This window comes from Aulonocara stuartgranti (genome assembly GCF_965226115.1).
Source record: "Aulonocara stuartgranti genome assembly, chromosome: 9".
NCBI classification, from domain to species: domain Eukaryota; kingdom Metazoa; phylum Chordata; class Actinopteri; order Cichliformes; family Cichlidae; genus Aulonocara; species Aulonocara stuartgranti.
The window spans coordinates 15,485,888-15,511,610 of NC_138960.1; the positions used below are offsets into that span (position 1 = coordinate 15,485,888).

A 25,723-nucleotide genomic window follows, 5' to 3' on the forward strand; every position below is an offset into this window, starting at 1 on the left:
CGTTAGCAAAGGTAGGAGAGCACGGCAGAAAACAAATTTTCAGCGAAAGAAAATGAGGAGAGAATAAATGTCCCTGTAAGTAATATTAAGTTTGTTGAGTTTAGTAAACTTCGGTGAAATTAAAATACCAAGGAAAAAATAACTCTTAAAGAATTATTGCAACCCTCGAATATTTCAGACAGTAGGCTACTGGGGGGAGCTAGCATAAGAGTTATGAGTTATAAGATATAATAAGTCGTAACATTGCTGTATGGAGCTGCAGATCTGGTTGCAGGTTAACATAGCTGGACTGGCCATCGGGCATACCGGTGGGCTAATGACTTTTTTTTTTTTTTTTGTAGTAACGGCATGAACAATGAGAGGTGGTGGATTGTCCAGATGCTGTAAAAATAACTCAGTTGTTTGGTGGTGGCTATGGCGGAGCTTCCACAGAGGCCAGCAGGTAGATGAGGAAAGGGGAAGCAGGAGGAGAGACCCGAAGCGGCCGCCGGTCTGAGTGTCAGGTGAACTGAACTTCAGGTAAGAAGCTATGACCTGCAGTCTATCTGGGTCAGATATAAACCAAGTTTAGGGATAGTTTATTTTCATTGTGCTGACTTTTTACAGTCAGTTACAGTAATTCGTACTGCGTACTAGCTAGCATGACGGAGTTTCTATACAGCTGGGTGGGTGCTTTGATGTTACTGATAGTGAACTTTATTTTATTCATAAGTTTAGTTAGTAGAGTTGCCAACGGCTCCTTAAAAAAATGGAATGGTCCCTCATTCAGAGAAAATATTACGCGTTTGGTATTGAGCTGAGAAGAGACGCAGTTTGTCCCGTACTTTCGCTATAATGAAAAAAGACACAAAGCTGGAGTTATTCTGTGTCTTTACGCTGCAGCTGCCTCTTCTTCTCTCATTCTCTCCCCTCTCTCTCCTGTTTCTACTTCAATCATGAAACTGATCAATGATCAGCTGATCAGCTTTTCTCTCTTGTTTATTTATCACCCACTTTGCGCCAGAAAGAGGAAATCAGCGGATGTCGCGCTAAACAACAGCAGCATGTTTAAGCTTGATCAGCTGATACTAGAATTTATTTAATATTAATTTCTAGTATCAGCTGATGTTTGCTGGAGCCACAGCTGTAAAAGCTGCTGGTCATGATATCGGTTTGGATATGTGGTGAGAGGGAAACATGAAGATGAAACCAGGAGATGTCCTTACTGAATCATCAGAGCTGAACAGGTGATGGAGAAACAGGTTCTGAGAGACAAATAACACCAGGATCCTTTTCTAAGTAGCTGACAGCTGGTAACTGTGCAGGGGCGGGTCTAGCAAAGTTATGCCAGTGGGCCAGGTAGGGCATTAACAGGGAGAGGGGGGCACAAAGAAATACTTTTCTTTCTTATTCTCATTTAAAATATCTAGCTTTTATTAAATAATTATCTGAATCTTGCGAACAAAGTTTTTATCTGACGTAAAATGTATAGAAATCATACATATACCAACAAGACAGTGTACATCACTGTCACAACAGCGTCTGTTTTCATTCAAAGGCTTTATGGCTTTAATACCTGGTGGGCCGGTCTGTAGTCAAAATGCCCGATTTTTTTGTCCCAGTCCAGCCCTGCAGGTCAATACTGGCAGTGTCCCCATGCCAGCTGACTGTATTTCATCATCATTGCTTTCAGGTTTCATTCAAATGTTAGTCTTTTCATTTGTTTCTCCACTTTTTTCCTGCTTCAAAATCAAACACCAGTTTGTGAGAAGATTATCTTCTTTTTTTAATAGGCAGATAAAGTTTTGCATTTGCATCGGCTAAAAATGTTCGTATTTTAATATTCAAAAATGTTTTTGTCCAAAACATATGTGCACTATATGTCAGTAAAAATACTATGCAAATATTGCTGTCCTTGAATGCTGAGTAAACACTGACAAAGCACTGATTGTATCTCTTGTACTTTATCAACGCAGTATCTAAAAACTTTGCACCGTAGTGGTTAAAACCTCATTCTAATCAGAGTTAAAAGCGCATTCAGTCATTAGGTTTATAGGGTTATTGAATTATGGTTAATGGTTGGTAGATTTATTTTTAACATTATCTGCCAATTACATCTGCCACCCTTCTCCAAATCTGTACCCCTACCTGGCCCCCCCATCAAAACTTTTCTAGACACGCCACTGGGCTTGATGTTCCAGTCTGTTCTCATTCCCATGGCACCACAAATATGTACACAGCCTATGTTTGAGATCATTTTCCTAAGGCAGGTGTAACAGGTAAGCCTTCACAATGCTCTATGAAGGCACACAAATTGACTATTAGTCGATGTTTATATTGCTTTATGGGTTTTTTCCTATTCCCTCAGCAGTCGAACCAGAAATGCCCATCTACCTCTTCCTGGCCATCACCAACAAAAACACTGCCATACTGACAAGTGGAAACTTTACAAACCAATGCTTTAACCTGAACTGCAATCTTTCCCTAAACTATCCAAACAGAGCAAAGCAAAGTGCAAGATGCAATCTTCTCCAATGTGACAAAAACCACAGTCTCCTGTGATTTATGCTTCTCCCATTTCTTTTTGGTGGACATTTTAGACGACCTGTGCATATGTCTGAAAGAAAAACAGGCAAACAAATATAATCCAAGTAATAACAGAATGCTAAATATATAGACAACTATAAATCTGACCTCAGAATAGATAATTTTTTATTATCTCACATGTAAACATTTAGATTTTATACAGAATCTGACATTTTCAGCATGTGGCAATTTTCCATTAGCCTTGCACCTTGAATGAGTTTCCCACCACAAACTGTTAATGCTAGTTTCTTGTTTTGTAGCCGTGTAATTATAGTTATTGTGAGCTTGAATGCTTCCTGTGTAGACTCACCGGGGACTGTTGCTTTTGCTGCTGCTGGTATGCTAATGTAGTACTCACCCTTTGCTTTCTATGTAGACATAGCTTTGGACATTTGCCATCGAAGTGTCACAGCCAGGATACAAGAGAAGAACCAGGGAGAACACTCAGGTGCTGTGTTCAAAAATGGCTGAATAACAATAGAAACAATGGGGTGTGCATATTTTGAGAGTGAAATACTCATTTCAGCTTTTTAGATGGAAAACCAGTATTTCAAGGGAGAGACAGTTTAACTGATACAGACAAAATCAAGGACACTATTTGTCATAGAATCTGTGGCTAAAACCAAAGTTTCAGTTTATGAGTAGCATCTGATTTGTCTTTGAGGACAAACAAATGAAAGTTGGCACAGAAAGCTGATTCTGAGAGCACACAAAACCTTTACAGTTTGAGCCTGTAAAGCCTTCTGATGGGTTCTTTTACCTGCACCAACAATCTGCCTGTAAGCATCTGCTTTGCCTTTGATTTTAAATCAATCAGCCTAAAATTCTCCTACCTGCCTGGACTGCATGCTAGTCCTTCTTACTGTTGAGATCACACCTACAGTGATAAATACAGTTGTGGAGTTAAGCAGTTGTCGTTTAATCCATAAATTCCCTGTGTTTTCATCAATTTGCATTCTATTGTGTTCTAAAGAAACTTTTCAAAATTCACCAAACCTAGAGTAATGCTCCATTTCTCTGGTTAACCGTAGACTGCAGTGAGAAGCAGAGTCCAGGTTTCAGTTGTATTTTACGATGCTTGAGAGAGTAATTCACCCAGACAGCATCACCGGTTGCCTCCCATGCATCATGTACACACTCCATACTGTGAGTCAGCAGATAACGGCAGAATTTTCAGTGTAGATTTCTTTTTTACTGTTAAACCATTCTTCACATTTGATTACAAGTAGATAATACTCTTTTATTCCCATCCACCCCCTTCATTTTCTCCATCCGTGTGGCCTTTAGAACTGCTTCGCCTCAGGCTCTTAGTGGCTCTGTCAGTGCTTATCATCCAGGCCTCCTGGGGATTTGTGCACAGAGCTGCTTGCATCAAATTAGTCCATGTTGACTCTCCTCTTGCCATCCCCAGTCACAGCAAATAATGCTGGAATTTATTTCCACATCAGGTTTCCTCTGTTAAGCTCAATTAATGCACTAAATTGAAGTGTTAAAAATGTGTGGCGTCCTTGAAAATGAAAACCGTAATTGTTCAACAGAAATAGAAAAAAATGATATGTAATTCTTAATATTACAAAAAAGAGTGGACAGTGAAATTAACATCCTCTATGACTGTAATCAGCCTTCCATACAAGGACCCACATTAGCTCAGAAAGTACAAAACACTCTCCAGTTAAAAAGAAAAGCATCATGTGATGATTACTCAGTGTATCCAGTATGTATTCATTTAAAATCTTATCGTCATGATTTTATATTGCGTAACTGCATTTATTCATCCCCCTGGTGCATCTGTGTGATAATGAGAGTGGGGAGCTAATAGATGGGAGTCGCCATAATGACAAACCCTGGTTTACTCCTAAACTCAAAAAGCTGTGGCTGGAAAAGAGTAAGGCGTTCAGAAGCGGAGACAGGGACTGCTACAGAGAGGCCAAGTACAGGTTCACTAAAGAAGTGGACATTGCCAAACATCAGCACTCTGAGAAGATGCAGCAGCAGATCTCAGAGAATGACTCGGCCTCTGTGTGGAAAGGTTTTAGGAATATCACAAACTACAAGCCTAAAACCCCCCACTCCACTGATGACTTGCTCTTGGCCAACACCCTTAACAACTTCTACTGCCGTTTTGACGAGCCATCAGGCAGCCTTCACACCTCCAACGACCCCAACAATAGGGGCACTTTGGACACTCATTCCCCCACCTCTCCCCCCTCCATAGAGCCATCACCACCTTCAAACTGTTCACCTGCAACACCCGCCCCCTCACCCCACACAAAAGAGGATTTCACACCACCTCCTCCCACCACAACTCTTCATATTCATGAAGCAGATGTGAGGAAGCAGTTTAAGAACCTGAATGCTCGGAAAGCTCCCGGCCCAGACGGCGTGTCTCCTGCCACCCTCAGACACTGTGCAAACGAGCTGGCCCCAGTGTTTTCTGGCATCTTCAACTCCTCACTGCAGGCATGTCATGTGCCTGCCTGCTTCAAGTCCTCTACCATAATCCCTGTCCCCAAGAAACCTAGGATCACTGGACTAAATGACTACAGACCCGTGGCTCTGACATCTGTGGTCATGAAGTCATTTGAGCGCCTAGTTCTCTCCCATCTCAGGACCCTCACGGCCCCCCTCCTGGACCCCCTGCAGTTTGCATATAGAGCCAACAGGTCTGTAGACGACGCCATCAACATGGCCCTACACTTCATCCTGCAGCATCTGGACTCCCCAGGAACCTACGCCAGGATCCTGTTTGTGGACTTCAGCTCTGCCTTCAACACCATCCTTCCAGACCATCTCCGAGGCAAGCTTTCCCAGATGAATGTGCCTGATCCCATCTGCCGGTGGATCACTGACTTCCTGACGGACAGGAAGCAGCACGTGAGGCTGGGAAAGAATGTCTCGGACTCCCGGACCATCAGCACCGGCTCCCCTCAGGGCTGTGTTCTTTCTCCCCTGCTCTTCTCCCTGTACACCAACTGCTGCACCTCCACCCACCAGTCTGTCAAGCTAATCAAGTTTGCAGATGACACCACCGTCATTGGGCTCATCTCGGACGGGGACGAGTCTGCCTACAGGAGGGAGGTTGAACGTCTGGTGTCTTGGTGCAGCCACAACAACCTGGTGCTGAATGCCCAGAAGACAGTGGAGATTATTGTGGACTTCAGGAAGCACACAGCCCCACTCCCCCCCATCATCCTGACTGACACCCCCATCACCTCTGTGGACTCATTCCGCTTCCTGGGTACCACCATCACCCAGGACCTGAAGTGGGAGCCCACCATCACCTCCGTCATCAAGAAAGCCCAGCAGAGGATGTACTTCCTGAGGCAGCTGAAGAAATTCAACCTGCCAACACGGACGATGATGCAATTCTACACTGCAATCATCGAGTCCATCCTCACCTCCTCCATCACCGTGTGGTACGCTGGAGCCACTATCAGGGACAAACAGAGACTGCAGCGTGTTGTGCGCTCTGCTGAGAAGGTGATTGGCTGCAGACTCCCATCTCTGCAGGACCTGTACACCTCCAGGACACTGCGGCGTGCAGCCCGGATCTCAGCTGACCCTTCTCACCCTGGACACAGTCTGTTTGACCTGCTCCCCTCAGGCAGGAGGCTCCGGTCCATTCGCACCAGAACCTCTCGCCACAAGAACAGTTTCTTCCCCTCTGCTGTTGGACACATGAACAATAACCACATGATTGTCCCCGCCACTAACACATGACCCTACGCTGTGTCACTGCATCATTTCATGTTTGGCACTGATCACCACCTGCACTCATGTATATATCTTTCTACGTAGCACTCATAATTCTTATTCTCATGTATATATCTCATGTATATCTCATGCACATATCTTTCTTTCTACATAGCACTTTAATTCTTATTGTCTGCACTGAAGCACCGCAGCAATTTCCTAATGTTGTAAACCTCAACATCTGGCAATAAACCCATTCTGATTCTGATTCTGATTCTGATAACAACACATAAGAAAAAACTGAGTGGCTTCATTTGTTCTTTTCCTCCATTTAAAACGTGTGGAGGAAAATGTAGGGCTGCTCAATTAATCTAATTTTAATCACGATTACGATCTGGGCTTTCAACGATCATTAAAAATGACTGAGCCGATTATTAGCCCCTCTCTCATTTATCCGCGACACCTTAAAGGCCGGTCCGTGAAAATATTGTCGGGCATAAACCGGTCCGTGGCGCAAAAAAGGTTGGAGACCGCTGATTAAGAGGACCCGAGGGAAGCTCGGAAAGCTAAGCAGAAGTTATTTGGAGAGTGACTGCCGTTGGTTGAAAAGAGAGTTAAAAAAAAAAAAACTTCAGTGGTGTTGCACACTATTTTATATTATTTTTTAAAGTCATTGTTAACCCTTTAAAGCCGGTCAGAGCAGCACGCTCCGTTTTGCGTAACTATTTTTAAATCCCTGTAGAACCTGAACCGCGTAAGCTAGCGCAATAATTTGTTTTGCATATGAAACCGGAGGAGTTGTACTTACATCTGATGCCATCAGCTTGTCCTCGGTCACGGTTTCGTTCCACATATAGCTTTGCAAAAATTGCATAAAAAGCGCTTGCAGGAACAAAAACATAATATTCCAGAAACACGCTTTGCCGTTCCTGTCAGCTGTTCGTAACACTTCCCACAGTGAAATGATGCACATGCTGTTTTCTTTGCAAATTTGCATCATAGGATTGTTTTTGTTTTTCCTGCAGTATATAAAAATTGCTGTATCTCCAAAATAAAACTATGAAGACACTCAAAATAAATTTCCTGTGGTGGGAAACTATTTTTTGCAACTTTATTGTATTTAAAGTTTTGAGGGATAAACCTCTTAAATTTCTCCAAGTAGAAATATATGTAAACAAAACAAAAGCGATTTTCAATTTTTTTTGTAGTTTATTGCACTTTTTTGCAATTTATGTAATTACTATGGACTTAATGCATACATATTATTAAAATATGGGCTATAACAGTTGTATTGATGTATAGCAACTTGAAATGCTCCCACAAATGGCACTACAGCATGTAAAAAAAATAATATAAGCTCTGGTGGACTTGGTTCTATAGTAGGTCTTAAAGGGTTAAATAAATATCGTCAAATAATCGTGATCTCAATTTCAGTGAAAATAATCGTGATTATCATTTTTGCCATAATCGAGCAGCCCTAGGAAAATGTAACTAGGTCCTACATAGGTGCTCCTATGACCTCTCAAAACTGCCTTGATGATGAAAATGCTATAAAAGTAGACATATGTAAAAACACAGCTTTGTACTGTGAGTGTAGAAGAATGCATAAAGAGGAGGCGAATCTAACAAACCTTTATCTGTCTAGTCTGTTTCGATTTAAGACGGCTGATTTGACAGCCAACAACGCTTTTGGCCAAGGCTGGACAAGATGAAAATCTGTCAGGTGCCTTTAATACTTCAATTCTAGTATTTGATGTGTAGACATTTTGACATATTTTGATACGGAGGGGAAAAAACAGGCTATTGTGGTTTAACAAGGAGGTAGGCTAAAGTTTGGAGGGATTGACTGACAGTACAAAACAGGTGCCCACTGTGAGAGCTGAGATATGAAGTATAAATGACATGAAAGTGAATAAAAATGTTTGCTCTTTTACTCAATCATTAAATTATTCTTAGGTGTGCCAGTTTGAGTGACAGGTGGGTGCTGTTTTGTCTTTGCTGTTCTAAGAAGTTCGCTGTTCAGTTTCTTGGGTACCTTCATCTAGTTTTCAGTCTCTTTCTTTTTATTTTTGAATCCCAATCTAATGTCACACATTGCTTACCAAGCTCGCTGCTCAGGAGTAGCGTTGGTTGTTAACTAATCATCACTAACTGCCTTATACAATTATGATCATGTCAAATTTGAAAAAAATGAAGATGATGACTGGAAAAAAGCTTAACTCCATCCTTTAAAACAGTGGTCCACAGACCAAATGGTGACATCACAAATCGATAAAAGGTGAGAGAATGCTTGCACTTTGATTTTGATGTCAGTTGTCAGAGTTCACTGGGCAAGCACTGCCTTCCTTGCTTACACTGACAGGATTGCACTATTAATATCCCATCCCTTGGTCTTTGTATTTACATCTGACATCTAATTGAAAAAACTAACTTACAATCAATACAAACTGTAGTTTCTTTGGCATGGAAACAGCTACGTATCCACGCAAAGTCTAAACAAATTATTAGATTTTGCTGCCCATTATGAAGGAGTTATATTGTAGCTTGGGATTTAATTTTGAAACTGAACTTTTATCTTTCTTGCTCACCTCATTCTTCAGGGACGGCACAATCCCATGATGCATGTTTGACTTTGTAGGCCTGCTATTTAGTCTATAAATACCTAAAATAGTGTTGGTCTTGCTTCAGTCTGCTCTGCAATTGCTTTAATCTTAGCATCATGAAAGTAACACTAGTGGTGCCTGGCTATTCTTCACTCAATCTTTAATAGTATATTTGGGAAGAAATCACAAGGCAGATGTTTTGAATTTAAGCTTGTTTAATATTTATATCACTAGTGAATGAGTTATTTGCTGCTCAAATAAGTTTTTCTTATGGTCAGAGTGGTTTATTAATCAAACATAAGTGCACTGTTGAGATAGATCTTGAGATTAAAATGAAGTCTGAGATCATTATTTAAAATAATGCTGGAGAAAGCGAGGTGTCTTGACTATATAAATTCAAAATGAGAAAATTTCCTTTCATTTCACTTTCTGAGCACACAGATACAAGGAGAACTTTAAGGATTTGTAGAATAGAGAATATACTGAGGTATTTGTGATTAGTCTCAGAAAAGTTGTGTTATGTAATCTGCCACTTTCCTTTTCATAAATTATCTTGAATAAGAATAAACCCAATCACATTCCCAGGATTTTTGACTATACGTGCATTCTTCCAAATCAAGATAAGTATTGATTTGAGGGACCAATTGATTTTGCTTCTATTGAGCCAACTCCATTCATATTAGTATTGAGTGCATCACCCAACCAATACATTTATTATCCCAAGAGAAGGAGAGATATTGATTCGGTTAAACTGCATGACCCTGGTTCTTTTGCTTTCAACATACAGAAACCCGTCTCTAGACAGTATGTTGTTGTCAAAAAGGAACAGGCTGATTAACAACTATACTCTGGTAGGCTGTGGTTTTTAAACAATGCCCAGTTGGTACCCAAACTGTTATAGTTCAGGAGAGAGAGCGGGCCATATAATGTTTAAAAGGTTTGATCCCTGGCTGCTCCAGTCTGCAGGCTAAATACCCTTGGGCAAGATACTAACCCCAAGTTGCTTTCTGATGCATCCATCAGAGTATGAATGCGTGTCAACGTTAGATAAAAAGCACGAAAGCATAGAAAAAAGTGTGAATGGGCGAATGAGGCATTTTCTATAAAGTGCTTTGAGTGCTCTGGGAGAGTAAAAGGGTGTATAAGATATATAAGGTGTATAAGGTATATAAGAAGTCCATTTACCAAGCTGTGCCAAGACAATATCTCCAAAACTATCAGCAGCAATCTGAACTGTTGATACAGGGCAGGATAGATCCATTCTTTCATGTTGTTTAGGCCAAATTTTGACACCACCATCCAAATGTGGCAGCAGAACTCAAGACTCACAAGACCAGGCAACATTTAGCACTCTTCTGTTGTCCAGTTTGGGTAGTCCACATGAACTGTAGCCTCGCTTTCCTGTTCTTCACTGTAGCGAGTGGAAACCAGTGTGGTCTTCTGCTGCTGTAGTTCATCTGCTTCAAGATTTAAGATGACGTGTGTTCAGAGGTGCTCTTCTGCATTCCTTGGATCTAACAAGTAGTGGTTTGTGTTACTTTTGAATTCAGCTTGAAGCACTCTACCAACAAACGTCATATTTTCTTTTTTGAGGGCCTACTTTTTATGTGAGAAAATCTCTGTCGATCAGTGGTTTCTGAAATATTTGCTCCAGTTCATGTGGCACTAACAGCTTAACTTAAATCACCTCTCCTCCCAGTTCTGATGCTTGTTTTGGAATTCAGTAGGTTGTCTTGACCATGTCTACATGCTTACATGCATTAATGCCACGTGGCTGATTAAATATTTCAGATCAAAAGCTGCACCTACCAAAGTGGCCAGTGGATGTGCATAGATATGCATGTTTGTTTATTTTTAATACTATAAGTCATATTAAAAAGAAAAATAGACATTTTTCTGTTGAGCTTTTCAAACAAGATCAATTTAAGCACTGATGGTTTTGTAACATTTAGTCATCTTTTTGACCTCTAAACAAGAAAATTACTCAGTGGGTACAGGTACATTCAGATGTCAACACATGTGAACCTGATTTTTCATGTATGATTCAGTGTATCAAGGGCATGCAAACGTAACCATAGGTTAATATTAAGTGTTTTTTATTCTATGCAAATTCAACCCAATCCAACACCAATTTTATTTTACAAATATCTGGATTTATACAGGTATAAAATCAATGAATAATTCAGAAACACAAAAACACAAATAAGAGCAATATCCGTGGTTGAAATATTTTTGAGTCCTTTATTTGTAACTTTGTGGCAATGTCTCAGATCTGTGCTGCAAAAGCTCGGCGAGGACCTGAATATGAATGAAACAGTATCAGTGAAATCTAGAAATAATCAGAAAACAAAACAGCCGTAAATCAAGAGGTAAGTAATGGACCTCACACACATTTAGATGACTTTATGGAATTCATGACTAATGTGCTTCAGAACCAGTTTTTAACCACAAAACAATTAACATTAACCTTTTTATTTATTTATTTATTTTCATGTTTCCTTCTGTTTCATTTGAAAGAACAATTCTTCAAGATAAATGATTGCTGCCATTACTGTGTGTTTATCCTTTTTGGTTTTGCATGTATGTGAAACGAATGCAAACGTTTCTTTTTAGCAAGATTAAATGTAAGTTGTTTGAATCAATGCAGTCGTATTGTTGGGACTAAACATTTGGGAATTCCAACCTGAACAGATTCACAGGTGGTAATTTGTATGCTAATAAATGCCACTGATTCAGTGTTTACTTCACCAGGTGGGGTTTTCAAAGACACTCAGATTTGCAAATAGGTCTACGTGGACGAATGTCATTTAAAGCAGCGAAGTGCTAAAACTGGAATGGTTTCAGATCTTTGTTTTATAAAAAGGTGTCAAGTTACCAAACTCGAAACAAAAACTGTTTATTTTCATTTTTAGGGACAGTTCATCATTGTAGACCCAAAAAAATGTGTGAGAACATGCTGCATCAACACAGTCCATCAATATGTTATTTAACAGCACTGAGACTAATTACCCTTAAAAACAAGCTGGGTGTTTGGATTGAACCGGTAATTGCATACACAGGGCATACTCTGCAGACAAACAAGGTTAAAACCAAAATAACCTGCAATCACTGACCTTTATTAAAAGCTGAAATATGCTTATACAGAAAAACAGAGGCATGGCAACATGGCAACAGTTGATGTTAAATCAGGGTCATTTCTACATTGTGAACCCTGTTCCAGAAACTGGATTTAGGGAAAACTTGGTGACCCTCTGGAAATAAGTAATGATTTCTAAAAGGAAAATACACCAGCTTTCTCCCCTGAAAGCTAAGGACTTCCCACCTTACCTATGGAAAGTACACACTGGATCTCCTCCCAGTGTCCCTACTCTAGCTGCAATCAGATACACAAATTTCGCTGCAACTGCAACTGTCTATCAAAGATTTGAGTCAACATGTTACACCCCAATTTTGCAGAATCATGTTAAATTATAAAAAAAACATATGATAGAAGTGACCCCTTAAACCTAAATCAGTGCAATAATTTTATTTATTTATTTATTTATTTATTTATTTTGTGTGTGTGTGGGGGGGGGGGTATAACTGGCACCAAACAAAAATGCCAATGGACACTAAGCCACTCCGCACTTTTCAAAGACATGTTTTAACATAATACACAGTGGTTCAAGCCATTTACATTCAAGAAACATTAAAAAAAATTATATCTCTGGATAAAAGGGACATCATTCACTTGCATCTTTTTTAACCTTGGGCACAAAACTATTAACAGCAATGCCCCTATGCAAATTCCTCCATTGTACATTCCCATATGGAAAAGATATATATAAATCTTATAAAGTTTGTATCTGTCTTGTGTGAAACTTGTATGAAAAGCATATAAGAGTGAAAACAGATATAAGATCCCTTGAAAAATTATATAATGAAACTTGTATGTTTTGGATACTTACTAAAACAATGTATGAAAGTAATGAGAAAGTGGCCACTTTCATGAGCAAATCATGTAAGCCTTATATGATTTACTCATGAAAGTGGCCACTTTCATGAGTAATCACATATAAGTTTTTACTATTTCTTTTCCATATGGGTTACCTGACCTCTTATTCAGCAAGGGTTTATAAAAGACCCTCCATATAGGTTTTTGACATTCCTTGACTTTTAACTTGTCTCCTCACACAAATATCTGTCCTTCCACTCAACTGCCTTTCATTTAACCCTTGAGCATACATTTTATGCAACAGTTTTCCAATCAGCACGTGAAAATCTGAGTCTTTTTGATTCATGAGCAGGGGATCAAGCATTGACTGTAGAAAACATGGACGACGCGACAGCTCCCCAAAAATGAAGCCAAAGCGTCTCTATCGCTCCCTGGTGTCTGGCTGCAGTATAGGTCATAAACCCCGCCTCCTCCATGTTAGCGGATGGGACTGGGGTCAGACTAAAATAAATTAATTCTCCTTAGATAATTTTTTTCCAAAGATTCTTTCTTTTGTTTTCAATAGTTCTCATCACGCTGATTGATGTTCAAGGGGTCTCCTTTCCCATAAGTTTGATTCTAATTCCTACCGCGGTGATGTTAAATTGGGGTGAAACGTCATCATAAGAGCTTTGACTGACAGCTGCAGTCACGGAGAAACTTGCGTATCTCTGTTCGCGAATAGCAGATAGAGCGTAGGCTCTGAGAGGACGCCCAGCGTTTACGCTACGAAAACACGACCGGGTGTTTTAACCTGACAGCCTGAGGCGTTCTTCAGTAAACTGGACTACCCGACAGAAGGACCCGAGGCCCCTCTGCACTTTTTCGGTAAGTTAAACGTGTTTGTAAGCTAATCCGTAACTACCGTCCTTAGCTCGGTCCTGAGACCTAGCTAGCTAAAATGAGCACTCGGCTGTCAGGGTTCGTTTAGCTAATCTGTGCAGGTGAATGAATTTACACCGACTAAAGAAATCAAGAGAAACGCTCCGGGCTGCTCAGTCACTAATTACTGTTACTGTACTTTTATTACAAGTATTATACTGTAAAAGCAACAGGCTGCATCCTGCTTCAGCTCCTGTGCAGAGCTGAATATTAAATATGTGCAAACAACAGCATGTTTTCAGTCTCTTGCCACATCTGTAAAGACAGTAACTTTTTTTTAAAAGCTTGTACTTCAGTAACTCCTCATTAATCAGGAACTATGGATTAAAGTACTGTAGTGTACTGTAATACTGAAAAAAATGTAAGAGAAGAACTTCAGCTCCTGAGTGTGTGAGGACAGAAGAATCAGCTTTATTTCAATATTGAGGGATAAAATTTATATCTGAGTTTGATGGTTCTGTTGTCTTTGTGATTATAGGAGCTGCCCTCAGATTCAGACCTCAGCACCACCCAGTGACAGCAGACCGATCATCCAACATGTTCACATGTTAACTGCAAAATGAACTGATGAAAACAGTACAAAGGTTAAAGTACCACACGTGCTGTAGTGAAAGCTGCAGCTGTTTTATTGATAAAGTTAAAGACAAAAAAAACAAAAGGATTAATCACTCATGTAACTGTGTCACTATATAGCTGGACACTCTGGTGACAGTGGCAGAGAAAAGGACATTAAAGAAACTGATGGACATTATGGACAATGCCAGACATCCTCTGCACACAGCCATTAACAACCAGAAGAGTCTGTTCAGTGACAGGTTGCTTCTCCCAAAGACAAGAACTAACAGACTTAAAAACTCCTTTGTCCCACACGCCATCAGACTGTTTAACTCCTCCCTGGAGGGGAAACAGGAGGACAAAGGAGGGGGGAACAACTAAGCTGTAGTGCCTCTTCACCTCACTGTGCAATACATTTTGTGCAATACTTTTGTAAATAGTCAACGGTGCAATAGACTCAATACTTGAAATGTGCAATTCACTTGTATTTTTATTTTTATTCCTATTTATTCTATTTATCCCCTTCGTATATTTTATTTATATTGTCTCTGTATTTTTTTTTTATATATATATATATATATATATATATATATATATTCTGTAACTCTGTAACTTCTGTCGGTGCTGTGCTTTTTTGGAAATCGAATTTCCCAGAGGAACCCACCCGAGGGATTAATAAAGTTCTATCTAATCTAATCTAATATCAGCATTAAAAGGACCTCAGTTTGGTGTTTCACAAAGCTGCTGATCTCAGACCTGCACAGCTTCCGTTTTAAACACTTGATGTACTCAGCTGCATGAAGAGCACGTTTGAGTTTCTCTGACACAATTAAATAAAACCTGATGAAGGTCAAAGGTCGTCACTTGTATGTTGAACTACAAACTTGTCATCTGGAATTCTTTCACAGTTTTTTGCAGATAGTGGGTTATTTACCATAAAGTGATTCAGAGTTATTCATACCAGAGTAACCAGAGAGGATCATATATTTCTAAATATATAACTTTCTACAGGACTGAATATAATATCTTTATGTAAAAGTCTGGGGAGTATCTGAGTATTTATAACATTACACAAACCAAAGGTCTCCATCACAGTGTTGATGAAATGCTGGGTTTATCCATCTCCTGGGGCGGGCCTACGGAGGAGTGCTGAAGATTTCCCTGTGAGGGAGCTGCTGGTGAAGATCATGAGTCCTGCTTGATCAATGCCATGAGCTTCAGTCTTCCTGGTGTTTCTTAAATGATGCCTCTTTCAGTGGGTCAACAGAACTTATGGCACAGGACAGCTGTGATGAAAGAAAGGGAAGAAGTTTCTCCAAACCTCTGGACCCAGAAAACCAGCTTGGTCCTGATGGTCTCCCTCACTAGTTTCTCTCCAGGGTGAATGTAGCTGTTGATATAATATGGACTCTATTATTAAATGAAAAGAACAAATTAGACTACACTACTGAAACGTTCTGCTGATATTTTTAAAGTCTCCATGTTACCAGGCTGTAGAGGGCTCTGAAGATTTAAACAGTTTTAGATCCATTACACTCACAGTCTTATGTTTAAAATCTCAAAGGACAGCATTATATTTTTGATATTAACAGTAACTCTGGGCCTCTGTAGAGTGTGCAGCTGATCTCATCGCTGTCTAAAAATGGATTAAAAAAACATAAGTGTTGAAGACTATTAAGAGTAGCAGGTGTATAGCATCGCTAACTAGCTAGCAACAAGCCTCCAACACAGTGCATATGCTAGCGGCTAATCTAACTAACGAATTAACAACAGAGTGATTTTAGAACTATAAGATGATAAGCTGTGTGTCTTTTTTATAATAGTGACATGGTTGTATTTACCTTAATTAAACGAGTCGTCAGTCGCGGTAAACCAGCAAAAAAACTGGACCAGCCGGGCTACGTAAAAAGTGTAGGGGGGCGTGTTTGCGGTCACATCCAGCGGGTGTGTGGGCGGGAGCGTTACACAGTCGCTCCACCTCAAGTCACTACTGCGCAGACTCTGGCTCCAAATTTGCAAGATGGCAGCCTCCATAAGCAGGGTATTTTGGCTTCATTTTTGCACAATGGTAGGAGGCGGTGTCGCGTCGTCCATGTTTTCTACAGTCAATGGTTACGACCTTGCGTCTCGTGCGCAGTAAGCATTGGCTGTCTCTTCCTATGAGAGCTTCGCCCGCCCTATCGCGATAGCGGATGTTGATGATGTCATCAAGCTGCGCCTGTTTTGGTCGAAAGCATCGCAGTGGCTACAACCATTATCATCTGCAAATTATGCTCACAGTCATAGCAAAGAGATGAAGCACTTTTGAAATATGGGGAAAGCCAAAAACTGCGCTTACTCCATTTCCGTAACATTGATACATTAATGTTGAATTCTCTCGCAGTTGCTCTATTCCCATGTTGTTGCAGTATATTAATAACTAACCTCGTATTGTGGATGAATGATCTCAGTTGTTATCCTGGCTTAAGTTTGCCCCGTGTATAGCATCCTGCTATGCGATTGCATTTGTCCCTGACCACCAGAATCCCTCACGTTAACCTTTATCGAGTGTGAAAAAAAGTTGGCGTTCATCCTCCAGCTTCACTGTGCTAATGTTATGCTAACATAGCTGTGTCGCTAGCAATCACGTAGCACAACATTATATTCCAGGTAGTCGAACTTCAGTAACCATACAAACGCCACTGCTGTTTAGTTTTCTGTCTAAATTTATGTCGGAAGTGGTAGCAGAGCTGTACGTTTTAATTAGTTTCAAAAATCTCTCAGTCAGAACATGGTATGTCATGTTTAGGTGGAAACTAGCGAGCTAACTTCTAACTCCGTTAAATTTAATAACTTCTGTTTTCATGGATGCCTGGATGTTAAACTTAATTGTTACACCTGGTAAAGCAGCAACGCTGATGATTTTATTAAGGATTAAAGAATTTAGACCGTTTTCTCTCAGTGTTCGTTTGACTTTGGGACCTGAAATGGACGGAGTTTTGGACCCAGAGTATTCTGCGAAGCGCCTACTACGGCAGCCGTAATTCTCTGACAATCCATCAAGCAGTGCAGTGCGAAAAATACGTTATGCAGAAGAAAAGAATATATCACGATATATATCGTTACCGCACATGCTTCAAATTATATCACATTAACACATAGTGTGTGAGAAAGGTGACTAGAAAGAAAAACTCAATGCATCATGGGAATCCCCCGGCAGCCTATGTCTATTGCAGCATAACAAAGGGAGGATTCAGGGTCACCTGGTCCAGCCCTAACTATATGCTTTAGCAAAAAGGAAAGTTTTAAGCCTAATCTTGAAAGTAGAGATAGTGTCTTTCTCCCGAATCCAAACTGGAAGCTGGTTCCACAGAAGAGGGGCCTGGAAACTGAAGGCTCTGCCTCCCATTCTACTTTTAAATACTCTAGGAACAACAAGTAAGCCTGCAGAGCGAGAGCAAAGTGTTCTAATAGGGTGATATGGTACTACAAGGTCATTAAGATAAGATAAGGGCTGATTATTTAAGACCTTGAATGTGAGGAGCAGGATTTTGAATTCAATTCTAGATTTAACAGGGAGCCAATGCAGGGAAGCCAATACAGGAGAAATCTGCTCTCTCTTTCTAGTCCCTGTCAGTACTCTTGCTGCAGCATTTTGGATAACTGAAGGCTTTTCAGGGAGTTTCTAGGACTTCCTGATAGTAATGAATTACAGTAGTCCAGCCTAGAAGTAATAAATGCATGAACTAGTTCAGCGTCAATCTGAGACAGGATATTTCTAATTTTAGAGATGCTGCCCAAATGGAAGAAAGCAGTCCTACATATTTGTTTAATATGTGCATTGAAGGACATGTCTTGCTCAGAGAGGGGCAGCCATCTGCTGTGAGCGGTTGTGGTTGAGGGGAAGAATTCTTTGAATTTGATACTTTAATCGGTGTGTTTTGATTAGCTGTAACCTCCCCTGTGATTCTATGACTAGTTGAGTGTTAGTCTCTTGTCTCTGTGTGTAATTAGTTCAGTTTCTGTTTTCAGTTTTTTGTCTCTTGTACTTTGCCTTTAGTTTTATTTTCATTTGCTCTATTATTTAGATTGAGCTCAGCTGTGTCTTCTTGCACTTATTCAATTTCAAGTCACTTTTATTAATGTAGCGCCAAAATCACAACAATGTTTGCCTCAAGGCACTTTATATTGTAAGGTAAAGACCTGACAATAATGCAAAGGAAAGAAAGGAAGAAAAGCCCATGTCACAAACTGGAAATGAGAGTGCAGTTGGACCTAAGAGCAGACTCAATCACTTGAAATATTTACAAGATTTATTCATGAGAGGAATCAACTTAAACAGGAGCACGGTCATTAACAGAAACTCTGCACAGGTGCCGTGGGAAACCAGGGGGCAGAGAAACAGTCGGGCACGCGGAACACAGGAAGAGCACGGGCTGGAACTTCTGCAACAGAGGAGAGAGGCATCACTGGACCGGGAAACGAGTGAGAGAAGGCAGAGTGAGAGAGACAAGGCCAACTTTTACAGACAGGTAAGAGAGCGCAGACGGTCATTAGCATCACAGTGGATTCTTTTGTCACACATTAGGTGATCAGTCAAACAAATTTATTAAATTTATCGAATTCACATTGAGTATAGATGGATATTAAAAAATATGGCTGGGAAAATGGGAAAATAGCAGTGGCTTGCTAGCTTTTGTGCGGCTTCCCCGGGTCAGTGAAAACTTTCAAAAGAGAAATGAATGAACTTACCAGGTTGCCCGATCTCTTCACATATCTTCCTCCTATCTCGGTCCTTTATATTCCTGTCTCGGTACAGAAAGCAGCTGGTGTCGTACAGCTCTGGGTTGTTTGCTACGGCATTGATTAGCCTTCCCTCAAAGTATGAAGGGCTTTGGCTGGATCTGCCCCTTTGACCTAGGTCACAGCCACGTCACCAGGCTCCTGATTGGTTGTCGCGGTGCGATTTTCCCAACTCGAGCGGTTGACGCGAAACGCGCGTATGCACAAAATGCAACACAAAAACTCACGCGCGTGGTTTTATTCGCGAGTCAAAAAGTTTTGGCGTTTTCGCGACGCAAATCTGCTTCCGAATTTTCGCGGGACCCGTAATCGCGTGTCATCGCGCTTTTCCATTGACTTTACATTTAAACCTGACGCTCTATTTGCGTACATCGCGTTCGGTGTGAACACACCGTTAGAGGTTAGGGCAACAGATGCAAGTCTTCAGAGCAGTGACAGTGTGACTTTCGTTGTGCATACTTTAACCTGATTTAGTTTTCAGTTTTCTTACTTGTCAAAATGCATCATGAGTAAAAAAACAATCCTTGACATGGTAATAAAAGAGTATTCTCAGCAAAGTTGAGTTAAACAAGTTTTAATGGAAGTTTAAGTTAAATCTTTTGATCTTTACTAATTTTGATTACATCAGCGTGTTTTATTACATTAACCTAATCAAATAATGCCAATTTTGATGAAGCTCCTGACCCAGCCCAAGCTCTCTATGAAGACGAGGAAAAACTCCCCGGGGGGCCAGAATGATGGGAAGAAACCTCGGGAAAGCCAATTCAAAGAGAGATCCCCTTTCCTGGGATGGCTGGGGGGGTTACAGGAATTTCAGGATAGCAAAATTTAGAATCGGCCAAAAAAACCCAAAAAACAATCTTTTCCTGTTAAAAAAACAAAAAAAATGAAAGAAAGACAAAAAAAAGAAAGTTAGGCCATGTATCACACTTATATGATAAGATATGAAATGTGTGTGTGTGAGAGATGGGTTTATCTGAGCCAGGGGTGGCGCTGGAGGTCCCCCAGCGTTGGGCGCTTCTCCGGGACTTCGGTTAAACACGCATCCAAGAAATTCCGGCAGTCTGGAAAGAAAGAAAGGAGAGAGAAGATGAAGATGATGGTTCCAATGATCCAAGCCATCAGTGAATCTTGAAGTGTGATGTTTTCTTACGTGGGGACAGATGCTCGTTGAATTTCAGTTCGTTGTCGATGAAGGTCATGATATTAAAGTCCCCCACATGAAGCGCTTCGTACAGCACCACTCCCATTTGCCACACCGTGGTGGGTCCAGGCCTGTATTTTTTGCCCCAGTAACATTCGGGAGGGCTGTGGATAGGTGTACCTAATAAACAGACACAATTACAATTTCTTCTAAAACAAAAGGCACAAATTGCTACATCTGTGAAGAGCAGGAGCTGAATATGTTACCATAGAAGAAGCGGAACCGCGATCGCTCCGTAGCAAAGCAGCTCAGTCCGAAGTCAATGATACGAACTCGAGGCACATCTGAGCCGGTCTCAATCAGAATGTTGTCACTCTTGATGTCCCGGTGAAAGATTTGTTTCTCCTCCAGGTCCTTTGCTGCATCAACCAGTTGCTTCAGAATGACCTGGAAAAGATGAAAAAGACAGTAATGAGTCAACAGGTTGATGCTTCTCTGATACTCTATGCTTTGATTGAATGCTGTACAGTCTAAGGCTCTTCCAGTCAACTTACCTTGGCCTTTCCTTCTGGTAAACATCCTCCATTTTCTCTTATGTATTCAAACAGGTCCACCGCGGGGACAGGTCTCTCCTGCACCAGGATCAGCTCTGTGCCAAAGTCAAACCAGTCCAACAGAGACACAGGAGCCGACGTTCCCACTGATCCATCTGCTTCAGCTGCAAGCTTCAGCAAAATGGCCACTTCCACTGAGACTTCCTTCCCGTTTTCATCCTGATATATTACAACAAAGTGGATGATGAGGAACAGACGTTTCACAGGTGAACGCTGCACTCAGTCCAGGAATGTAAAAACAGTTCAAGTGTTGCACACTTACCGTCACTTGGATGGGGATTTTGTCCTTGGGAATGTGTTTGATGGCTACCTAAAAGACACAGAGCATTGGTGAGCATTTCCTCAGTATGACATCATTAAAGGTGTAAAACGGCACCTTTAATGCTCAGCTGACGATATTATCCGTTATCTGCATTACTGCCTGTCTTACTCCCACCATCTGAACACTTACTGGGAAATGATCTGTTATCCTGTAGCCAGCAAACACTGCTCCAAAGCCGCCCTTTCCTAGATGGTGCTCCTGCACATATCTGGCTTGGTATTCCCCTGAAAAGACACAAATGTTGTTTTACTACAGCTGTGACACAAATTACTCTCTGCTGTACCCTAAATGTTCATTTTGCTCTTCACCTGAGTATAAAAGCCAAGCTGCTTGCTACTTACGTTGCTGGTTGACTACTGAATTTTGGACGACGTTTTTGGTTTTGTCCTTTTTCTTTTTCTTGGGTGACTCTTTGCTGTCTCCCGCAGACTTCCTTCTGCCATTTTTTGTGCACCCTTTTGTGTTTTGATTGCAGTCTGCAGATGTGGAAAACACCAAAAGCGCATCAGCGTATTAGATCATACACACAAATATCTCCCAAACACTAATATCTTAAACCGAGCAACCAGCTGTGCACTTAATCTACCCCTCACTCAACTAATTAGCCTACCTTTACCAGCGTCCACGGAGGAAGACGCTTGCTCCCTGTCTCCACTCGTAGGCTCAGCAAGTTTAATCTTCTTTGGTGGACTGGTTGTGCCCGCTCCATCTTGCTGGGCCTTACGCTTCACTGCTTTGACCCGATGTGTATCTGAGCTGGTGGAAGGAGCAGCCTGCTCAGTGACCCTCCTTTTTACGGGGGTCTTCTTTTCAGGACTGGCCCTTCTTTTAGCCATCCTGCTCTTAGAGTCTATAAACAACAACAACACAGTAGTGAAAAAGAGTGCTCGACATCAGGACTGGAAGGATTTTGATGCCATTTAAGGGAGTATTGGTTAAATTATAATAACAAGTTTATCCTTTTGATAAAAAACAGAGCAACACCAGTCCATACTAGGTCTACTAAGACTTAGATCTTCATGACACTTGTTGATCTGTTTTTACTGCTGAGTCCAAGAATAAACTTGTCACATTATTTTACCAAAAGACAAAGTGCCCCATTAACCTTTCTTTGATTAGACGTGTTGTAATTATGCTATTTTCAGTCAAACATACCCATATGGAAAAGAAATAGTACAAATTTATAAAAGACTTGCATAAGATGTGGCCTACTTCATACAGTGAATCATATCAGGCTTATATGATTTACTCATGAAAGTGGCCACTTTCTCATTACTTTCATATATTGTTTTAGTAAGTATCCAAAACATACAAGTTTCACACAAGACAGATACAAACTTTATAAGATTTATATATATCTTTTCCATATGGGTAGGATTCAAATGTTTCATTTTATACACAGACTGTCAACATTTTTAGAAAAGTAGATTCTGTTATTTGAGGGATTTTACCCAGATTTGATGTATTTGTTTACTTACTTTGATCTCCTGGATCTTTCTTATCTCCTGAATTTGTATTTTTTCTCGTTTCCTTTTTCATGTTAATTTTTGAGACCTTTTAAAAGGGAAAATGTCACCGTAATGAGGAAATACTTCTTCAAATGTGTGCGCTTGTCTTTTCTAAGCTGTTTAAGCGAGTTCCGTAAGTGAGCTTTCAAAATAAACTCAGACTATGGCAACAGAACCTTGCCTTTCAGTGACATCACCAACTGCCAGTAAAACTGCTCCTAAGTAGTTTAAAGAAAAACACTGTGGCAGACAAATCCATAATAATTCATATAATTTAATTAAAGTCGATATACCTACCTATAAATTTTGTTTTTTAAATTGTGCATTTATTCTTTATATAGTGTAACTACTCACCTTGTTTCTCTTTTTAAATCTAGAGGCAACCACGTTTTTGAGGTTGTATCACCTTTCCATTTTCTATTAAAGTACATTAATTCATGTGTACTTTGTTTTCTAAAATAACAACATCATAGTTACCCAATACCCCGTTGTTGTGTGAGTAGCTATGGGTTAACTAGCTATTGGTGTTAATTTACTGATGAACTTATAAAACACATGCTCAACTTACTGAAAAAGTCCCACAGTGGCTTCCATCCTTATGTTGGTTTGTCCAGTTTACTGCAGAACACATCAAACCTGGGGCCCATGTCAGCCCTACTTGCGGCCGTATATTTAAGTGAAGAAATATAAAGCAATTTGGCACTTGAAGTGCCTTTTTTGTTAGGGGGGATTTATTTATTTTTGAGTCCAATGTTAAAATGCGTTCTTAAAAAAGTTTTAAAAAGAAAAAATTTAATATGAAGGTCTAACCCAGGAGTCAGCAACGTTTCTGATGATAAGTGCCATCTAAAATTTCCTTAGAAGTCAACGTGCCATATGATTGCATTAGCAATAAATTTAATAACGCTCTATATCAACAGTTACACACTACATAGACCAACTTTATAGAATTATATTTGTTCACAGATGTTGGCATAGAGCAGATCAGCTATTTTGAAACAAAAAATATACTTTTTTTTTATCAGTAACAAGAACTCCATAACAGCAAATGAACTGTACAACAGAAAAGTATCTCCCAAACACTAATATCTTAAACCGAGCAACCAGCTGTGCACTTAATCTACCCCTCACTCAACTAATTAGCCTACCTTTACCAGCGTCCACGGAGGAAGACGCTTGCTCCCTGTCTCCACTCGTAGGCTCAGCAAGTTTAATCTTCTTTGGTGGACTGGTTGTGCCCGCTCCATCTTGCTGGGCCTTACGCTTCACTGCTTTGACCCGATGTGTATCTGAGCTGGTGGAAGGAGCAGCCTGCTCAGTGACCCTCCTTCTTTTTACGGGGGTCTTCTTTTCAGGACTGGCCCTTCTTTTAGCCATCCTGCTCTTAGAGTCTATAAACAACAACAACACAGTAGTGAAAAAGAGTGCTCGACATCAGGACTGGAAGGATTTTGATGCCATTTAAGGGAGTATTGGTTAAATTATAATAACAAGTTTATCCTTTTGATAAAAAACAGAGCAACACCAGTCCATACTAGGTCTACTAAGACTTAGATCTTCATGACACTTGTTGATCTGTTTTTACTGCTGAGTCCAAGAATAAACTTGTCACATTATTTTACCAAAAGACAAAGTGCCCCATTAACCTTTCTTTGATTAGATGTGTTGTAATTATGCTATTTTCAGTCAAACATACCCATATGGAAAAGAAATAGTACAAATTTATAAAAGACTTGCATAAGATGTGGCCTACTTCATACAGTGAATCATATCAGGCTTATATGATTTACTCATGAAAGTGGCCACTTTCTCATTACTTTCATATATTGTTTTAGTAAGTATCCAAAACATACAAGTTTCACACAAGACAGATACAAACTTTATAAGATTTATATATATCTTTTCCATATGGGTAGGATTCAAATGTTTCATTTTATACACAGACTGTCAACATTTTTAGAAAAGTAGATTCTGTTATTTGAGGGATTTTACCCAGATTTGATGTATTTGTTTACTTACTTTGATCTCCTGGATCTTTCTTATCTCCTGAATTTGTATTTTTTCTCGTTTCCTTTTTCATGTTAATTTTTGAGACCTTTTAAAAGGGAAAATGTCACCGTAATGAGGAAATACTTCTTCAAATGTGTGCGCTTGTCTTTTCTAAGCTGTTTAAGCAAGTTCCATAAGTGAGCTTTCAAAATAAACTCAGACTATGGCAACAGAACCTTGCCTTTCAGTGACATCACCAACTGCCAGTAAAACTGCTCCTAAGTAGTTTAAAGAAAAACACTGTGGCAGACAAATCCATAATAATTCATATAATTTAATAAGAAGTCGATATACCTACCTATAAATTTTGTTTTTTAAATTGTGCATTTATTCTTTATATAGTGTAACTACTCGACCTTGTTTCTCTTTTTAAATCTAGAGGCAACCACGTTTTTGAGGTTGTATCACCTTTCCATTTTCTATTAAAGTACATTAATTCATGTGTCAACTTATAAAACACATGCTCAACTTACTGAAAATGTCCCACAGTGGCTTCCATCCTTATGTTGGTTTGTCCAGTTTACTGCAGAACACATCAAACCTGGGGCCCATGTCAGCCCTACTTGCGGCCGTATATTTAAGTGAAGAAATATAAAGCAATTTGGCACTTGAAGTGCCTTTTTTGTTAGGGGGGATTTATTTATTTTTGAGTCCAATGTTAAAATGCGTTCTTAAAAAAGTTTAAAAAAGAAAAATTTAATATGAAGGTCTAACCCAGGAGTCAGCAACGTTTCTGATGATAAGTGCCATCTAAAATTTCCTTAGAAGTCAACGTGCCATATGATTGCATTAGCAATAAATTTAATAACGCTCTATATCAACAGTTACACACTACATAGACCAACTTTATAGAATTATATTTGTTCACAGATGTTGGCATAGAGCAGATCAGCTATTTTGAAACAAAAAATATACTTTTTTTTTTATCAGTAACAAGAACTCCATAACAGCAAATGAACTGTACAACAGAAAATGTAAATGCTATTTATGGTCTCCTCAAAACAATGATAAGAAAAATAAACTGGGCCAATAT

The 25,723-nt window shown here is 39.9% G+C and overlaps 1 protein-coding gene and 1 long non-coding RNA gene across 2 annotated transcripts; one reads left to right on the forward strand and one right to left on the reverse strand.

Moving 5' to 3' along the window:
- LOC309714820 lies at positions 1-20,892 on the forward strand. Its single transcript, XR_014279040.1, has 4 exons — positions 1-75; positions 342-519; positions 18,624-18,782; positions 20,806-20,892. It is a non-coding gene; the product is annotated as an uncharacterized lncRNA (long non-coding RNA).
- On the reverse strand, positions 19,235-24,891 carry LOC309714819 (serine/threonine-protein kinase pim-2-like). Its single transcript, XM_082547526.1, has 9 exons — positions 24,661-24,891; positions 23,790-24,032; positions 21,475-21,609; positions 21,263-21,357; positions 21,074-21,121; positions 20,752-20,970; positions 20,464-20,644; positions 20,207-20,377; positions 19,235-20,117 (listed from the first exon to the last, which is right to left on the reverse strand). Exons 1-9 carry the CDS (start codon positions 24,719-24,721, stop codon positions 20,026-20,028), a joined length of 1,245 nt encoding a protein of 414 aa, XP_082403652.1. The 5' UTR covers positions 24,722-24,891; the 3' UTR covers positions 19,235-20,025.
- Positions 24,892-25,723: the final 832 nt, after the last annotated feature.